Here is a 7048-nt window from a genome sequence, read left to right as displayed (position 1 = left end):
GATGCAGTATTTTTTTCTCTAAAAGAAACATATTTAGACTTTTGCTCTAAAATAATTAGGGGAGCTAGTAATTGACTATAAAGAAATTACCATTGAAATCCTTATGCTGCGTCGCGCTGGGCACCACCCGGTATATGGTTGGAAAGAAAAAAAAACATGTATCAAACTATGAGCATTGAATTTATAAGTTATAAATTCAATGCTATGAGTAAAAATCCAATACGGCATCCATGCATTTACAATGATGAAGTTGATGACAATATCTCGAAAACCGCCATTTTGAAAAATTTTTTCTGCGTGCATTGAATTTATCCCATCGAATCTTGCAACTTTTACTCTTTGTTACTAAAATATCTGAACTTTTTAAAAAATAACGATTTTCACTTTTTTTCAAAATATCGCATCGAAATATCCCTCCGCATCAAAAACTACACAATTTTGCCAATTTAACTGAATCTGTAAGTATAGGTAATAATAACAAAGATAGATATTATCTTACTCAATTTTAGACACCCTATATAGAACTACTTTAGGTAAAAAATTAGTTTGTGTAAATAAGAGTATAGTACCTAAATAAGCGATCATTAGATATATATTCATAAATTACAAGATCGTATAATGTTAGAGGATTCCATATTACGATAGCACGGAACATATGAGGCGCCGTTTGTGCCATAAATATATTTATAAAAATAATGGGGATATACAGAAATGAAAGCAATATATAATATAAATCTCATTAAACTATTAAAATATATCACACATTTCATATTATATATCAATGCCGAAAAGAAATAATTCACATCGCATTTTTATCCCTATCCGCTTTTATTTCCATCACCGCAGTTTAAAAATATCCATCAAATAGCGTGTGCCAAAATGTAATGTTGGTTGCGGTCGGTAGCCGCAGTTTCTATATTCAGCGGCGCGATGTGGTTCGCGCAATCAGCTGTTGGTTGTCTTGATGATTTTTGCGTTTTGTTTTCGTCAACCATAGTAAGGCAGTAACAGGTGAAAAAAGTGCAACATTTAATTAATTCGCAATCCTTAGACATTCAGGTAAGTTTTTCTAGCTAGTTTACCCGTCGACATGTAGCTGTAACCTTTATTTATTGGGCACCTTATCATCGTTTATTTATTTTGTTCTCTGCATGTTCCTATTTACCTTCATTGCAATAGACCTTTTCGAAAGTTCAATCCACTGTACTTTGATCCGTCGCACAGATGGCCTCAACATTATTAAAACTGCAATTAGGATTAACCATTTACATCTTGTCAAGAAAACGTTTTCGTTTACTCTTAGAGTTAATGCCGATTCTCACACTACAGTGCAAGGCAACGGCTCTGCATGTGACGTACCAAATTCGTTATCGTTGTTTTAAATAAATGCATTTGAGTTGCCGAGACGAAGACTACTTAATGTTAATACTTTACTTTAAATGCATTTAAAACAATAACGAATTTGGCACGGCACATGCAGAGCCGTTGCCTTGCCCATGCCTTGCACTGTAGTGAGAATCGGCCGTAAGGTAAGGATTGCAAAACAATGCTGAGTAAGGTTTGTTCGTTGGTTGGCACGATTACGTGTTCATGGGCGTAACAACAAATGCATTGTTATTAGGTATTTCTCTCAGCAGTTCTATGAGGATTTAAAACAACTCAAATTCCATCAACCAACAAACCTTTAATCCGGTTAAATGTTTGAAGGGGGTATTATACACACCTTAACGCAATTAATAAGTGTTTTTATAAGTTTGTTGATTGATATTTTCTAAATGCATTTGTGTTGTTGCTAAACGGCTTCCTCTCTTTCTTAAAGCTACTTGATAAATTCCCAATGGGCAAACTATTTTATTAACAATTTTTTACTGTATACTGTAATAATTTTTAAATTATTGTCTGCAACAGACTGGAAACAGATCATTCGCAAGTCAACGACAGGTTCCTATTGACAATGGGTAGTGGAGCTGAAATAAAAGATTTGTTGACGGAGATACTAACAAGCTCAGAATTCTGTAATGTGATCAATAATGCTCTTTCAAGTCGTTTGACCACCACTCCTGCAATTAGTCCTACTGTTCAAGTGCCGACACTGCCTGGACGAAATACTTCCGAAACACCACCATCGTCAAGAATGTCCATGATATCCTCGAGAATTCACGAAATGTTCCCCAGTATTCCGAGGGCACGACATAGTAGAAGCCAAAGTCGAAATTCATCTCGTGGGTTGACTCCTTTTGAAAAAGAAGTCTTCCTTATAAAGAGAAAATCTTGTGAAGAAACACTCAAACGAAATGAAAAATTTGATGCTTTCAAAGACGGTAGGTATTAATCGAGGTATTAATAGTCTCAAAGGACTTATCCGTGCAACACAATTTAGTTAAATTTACTTTTTCTTTACAAAAACCTGCTCATTTTTTTAAATATTATTATTAAATAAATTAATGGGACATATTGTATTGCTTTAAGACATGCATTACTTACTAATCAGACAGTTATTTATAAATAGAATTGCTCTATATGTATTTAATTATTAAATTAAATTGTTCATATTGTTTTTGTTAACATCACGACACAATATATTGTGTAAAATTAGAAGAATACTATAACATGAAAATTGGTCTAAAAATGTTTATAGGCGGATATTTTTTAAACCAATCCTCAGAGGTATTGTTTCCTACTGTTCTCAATTTACAACTTATACTCAATAGCCTAGTTCGTTTGTCTGATCAAAGTTGCTCCAAGCAAGTAGAGTAGGTAATCACCGTTTGTTTTGAGCACAAAACAAAAGCCGATTTGCTTTATTTGCTTGGAAGACAATCAAACAAACCTACTAATTTACTTTGCTATATTATTTTTTAGGTTATGCTAAACCAGCTGTCAAACTGTACACTCAGTGGAAGGTTGGTGAAATCAAACAACATCTGAGAGAAGTTTTTCAAAGTGTTCTCACCAACACTGACTTTGATTTCCTCATGCCAGTTAGTGGCTATTTGTCAAAAATAGACATGGAAGATTTAAATGGGGCTCGATTAAAAGCTCTACTTCGTCAAAAACCGCTGTATTTGCGACCTCACGTTGATCTTGTACAAGACGACAATGATGGTAAGAAAGGAAAATTTCTTGCATATGTTTTTATTTTTTGTTAATATGTTCCAGAAGGGACATTTGAAGAAACGGATTATACAATGAATGACCTTGAGGAGTTTCCAGACATAAGATCATTAGATGACCATACACAGAATGTGAATAGTTTCACACTAGAATTACAGGCATTACATAATAAAATCACAGAGAGTGTCACATATTTTAATGTGAACAGAGAGGACATCTTCTTAACATGCAAGCTTGCCCTACAAAGAAAAAGCTTTAATCCTTTCAACCGACTGTCTGTCAATTTTGTCGATTCTGACGAGAACACAGAAGGCGCAATTGATGGTGGGGGTCCTAGCGCTGAAATGTTTAGATTATGTATGTCATATTTCCTCACAAGTTGCTTGTTTGACGGCAATAATGAGTCAAAAAATTTGACATATTGCATAGAACAGCTACAGGCAAATAATTATTACTACTGTGGGCAAATAATAGGCATGTCAATACTACATGGTTTTGGTGGACCCAACTTTATATCTCAAGCATTGTTTGATTTTTTATTGTATGGAATTGATGGAATGGCCCCTAATATAGATGATGTGCCTGAAGGGACATTGAAAACAATTTTACATACAATGCACGACTGTAATGATGTTGTTGATCTGCAAAATATTATTTTGGATGAGGATATGATTTCCATATCCGGATGGTCATTCATAAGCGACATAACAGAAAAGGAAAAGCTTATTGCAGGTAGTTATTAGATATTAGTTTTCAGAAATCCTTTACAGATTATTTATAAGATGAGGAATAAAATTTTCGTCAAATTTAGTGACATTTACGTGTATTCTACTTAGGGCCGGTCTTTTCATCTCCTAATAAATCTATTTGTCAGATAACTATTAGACAACTATTGTATCAACAATGGTATCTATGGAATTTATTGGGAGAATAGTTATTAGGAGGTGAGAAGACTGGGCCTTAATGACACAATTTCCACCCATGAATCCGCCTATTTACTTAATATGACAGACAGAACAAGGTAATCCCATATCCGAATGAACGACATTCAAACCACTCGTGTCAAAATTCAAATGAAAACAATGTATTTGTTATGTTTCAGATGTCTGTAAATTTCATGTGGCTCTCAGAGTACGACCTGCACTGGAACAATTTGAAAGTGGCTTGAAGTCCTGTGAAATTCACCATTTGATAAATAAATATCCCTCTGATATGAAATCTCTTTTTTGTTTTACCGCAACCAAATTAACATTTAGCAAGATGAAGGAACTATTTTCCCCTGTGTTAAATCCACAAGGAAGTAATTTACGTTCGATAGAAAACAGAGTTCTAGGGAATTATTACAATTTTGTAGCAGATTGTGAAGGTTTGTTTTAATTAGGATTGCACAAATAAATTATTTGGAAATTTATGTTTCAGCGGACGATTTAGAAGTCTCCCTTCAAGACATACTTATCTTTACGACCGGATGCAGGACCATACCTCCGTTAGGATTTAAACAAACTCCCACAATTGAATTTCTCCATAACACCACCAAAATATACCCTGAAGCAAGCACCTGTGCCTTAGTTTTGAAATTGCCTGTTATACATACAAATTACGATGCATTTAAAGATAATATGATATTTGGTATTGGAAATGGCGCAGTGTTTGGTTTACAGTAATTATTTTAAGCATATAGAAGTTGGATTTTATTCTTAACGCATGGTGCAATATTTTGGAATATCGTGTAGTTTTGATTTGCAATATTGATTTAAAATATACAGAATTTGTTTTTTATTTTGAACATAAAGGTATTAATGTTCCAACAATATTTCACGAATTTTCAGATAATGACTTATGCCACATTGGCCATCATCAGACATAACATCGGGGATGCTCACATTTATTCTGTGCATCTGTTGATCTGATAAATGTAATTCGAATTCGGGTACGACCACACTATTGCTGGTTTCAATTTCTGGAGGAGGTCCCATTTCATCAAGTCCGTATAAATTTGGGTTTTCGAAGTATGCGTCATCTTCCATTCCAACAATATTTTCATAATGTTGTCCTTCCAAATGTGCTAGAGACCATAGTTGAAATGGAGACTTCGCTCTTGCTGAACTTAAACTATGATGGTTCCATTGGTTGACAAATTCCTCCAAACATTTTTCAATCCGTGGAAGGAAAACGTAATGTAGGCAAAATAAATCTATATCAGAATGCTCATCCAGATAATCGTTGTATGACATGAAAAGAAACAAATCTTTGAAATGCCGCGTCACTATTCGATTTACTTCAGCCCATAGTCTTTCTATCCGCTGGTTATGCACCGAACGCCCAACAATAAAACTACCCCTATCAATACCTCTTTCGTTCAACATAAATTGGGCTACATGTATATTTTCAACCCCTCTATCACCTCTCACACGACTTGGAATCCCAAATAAATTTGTACCATGTTTGAACAATTCTAACACACTTGCCGCCTTATTATTAGTAAGGCATCTGAGGTATATCAAAAGGCGACTGTATCCATCTATACATCCATGGTAAACTAATCTATATGAAATAAGTTTATGATTTGAATCAATATGCCTAAAAGTGTAAATTAATTTTTTCTATAAACAACTTACAAAATTACCATAAATAATTAGCTCCTTTAACTTGATATATACGCCGCTGAATTGTGGTACGTCGACGCAATGCACGACCCAAGTGATCAAGGGCATGTAATTGTTCTCGGACTCGCCATCTTGCAACGCTAACTTTTCGAGCTCTCAAACTTCCCAACACATATTCCTCGCCTGCATTTGGCGTTTGAGTTAAAATTTCCTGAATTAATACTGCTAAGTCTTCGTTAGAAATGTTAGCTTCAATATTTTCAAAGGACCATTCTGCCTTCTTCCTATACAAGGTCCGCCTTGATATTTTAAGAGCTTTTGATATCCCAGACCAAGACATGCCCAAATTTCTCAAGAACGCTACCTGGTCATATTGAATATCATAGCTTGGTCTGCCTACAGATTGTGTAGGTAGGAGACTTAGTTGGAATGATGGCCAGTCAGGTAAACCACAGCCTAAAAATTTACTCCCCATTAGAATGGAACCCATCATTACTTGTTACTCCACCTTCCAGTTTATTTTCCACTATCTGAAGTAAAGTCCAAATTAATGTATATACTCTGCAGAGCTTGGCATGTAGTTCAGGAACATTTTCACAAGCACTGACCAGGACACTAAAAGCATGGCAATGGTTTTCCATTTTGAGACCACCTTCTTCTAATAGCCTGACATCATGATTGTTGTGCATTAATAAGTAGTCCAGTTGATCAACATCCACAATTATTTCTTCAAAATAATGTTGAATTTCCATAGTCGGACTGAAACATTGACAATTTTCAACAAAATTTTCGAAAAGGTCTATTGCAATGACGTAAATAGGAACATGCAGAGAACAAAATAAATAAATGATGATAAGGTGCCCAATAAATAAAGGTTACAGGCTACAGCTACATGTCGACGGGTAAACTAGCTAGAAAAACTTACCTGAATGTCTAAGGATTGCGAATTAAAATTATTCTAATTAAATGTTGCACTTTTTTCACCTGTTACTGCCAGTTGACGAAAACAACCGCAAAAATCATCAAGACAACCAACAGCTGATTGCGCGAATCACATCGCGCCGCTGAATATAGAAACTGCGGCTACCGACCGCAACCAACATTACATTTTGGCACACGCTATTTGATGGATATTTTTAAACTGCGGTGATGGAAATAAAAGCGGATAGGGATAAAAATGCGATGTGAATTATTTCTTTTCGGCATTGATATATAATATGAAATGTGTGATATATTTTAATAGTTTAATGAGATTTATATTATATATTGCTTTCATTTCTGTATATCCCCATTATTTTTATAAATATATTTATGGCACAAACGGCGCC

At 34.8% G+C, this 7048-nt stretch overlaps 2 protein-coding genes across 2 annotated transcripts; one reads left to right on the top strand and one right to left on the bottom strand.

Moving 5' to 3' along the window:
• Nucleotides 1-654: 654 nt before the first annotated feature.
• LOC116165531 (G2/M phase-specific E3 ubiquitin-protein ligase-like) lies at nucleotides 655-4893 on the top strand (the record flags this gene model as incomplete). Its single annotated transcript, XM_031480060.1, is given in 6 exon segments — nucleotides 655-1059; nucleotides 1909-2321; nucleotides 2863-3105; nucleotides 3160-3846; nucleotides 4217-4480; nucleotides 4534-4893. Coding segments are annotated over 5 exon segments (1806 nt in total). The 3' UTR covers nucleotides 4779-4893.
• On the bottom strand, nucleotides 3488-7048 carry LOC116165532. Its single transcript, XM_031480061.1, has 4 exons — nucleotides 6646-7048; nucleotides 6229-6479; nucleotides 5741-6176; nucleotides 3488-5694 (listed from the first exon to the last, which is right to left on the bottom strand). The coding sequence occupies exons 2-4, from the start codon at nucleotides 6470-6472 to the stop codon at nucleotides 4911-4913; spliced, it is 1464 nt and encodes a 487-aa protein (XP_031335921.1). The 5' UTR covers nucleotides 6473-6479; nucleotides 6646-7048; the 3' UTR covers nucleotides 3488-4910.

Source organism: Photinus pyralis, unplaced genomic scaffold (assembly GCF_008802855.1).
Source record: "Photinus pyralis isolate 1611_PpyrPB1 unplaced genomic scaffold, Ppyr1.3 Ppyr1.4_LG3a, whole genome shotgun sequence".
In the NCBI taxonomy this organism is placed as follows: Eukaryota; Metazoa; Arthropoda; class Insecta; order Coleoptera; family Lampyridae; genus Photinus; species Photinus pyralis.
This window is presented reverse-complemented; position numbering and strand designations above follow the sequence as displayed.

What these genes read in the sequence shown, in the direction of transcription:
- LOC116165532 (XM_031480061.1), bottom strand. Translation starts at nt 6,472, where the DNA reads ATGGAAATTCAACATTATTTTGAAGAAATAATTGTGGATGTTGATCAA. An exon ending in AGTGGAAAATAAACTGGAAG is followed by an intron (nt 6,177 to 6,228) that starts GTGGAGTAACAA and finishes GTAAATTTTTAG; the next exon opens with GCTGTGGTTTACCTGACTGG. An exon ending in AAAGGAGCTAATTATTTATG is followed by an intron (nt 5,695 to 5,740) that starts GTAATTTTGTAA and finishes TTACACTTTTAG; the next exon opens with GCATATTGATTCAAATCATA.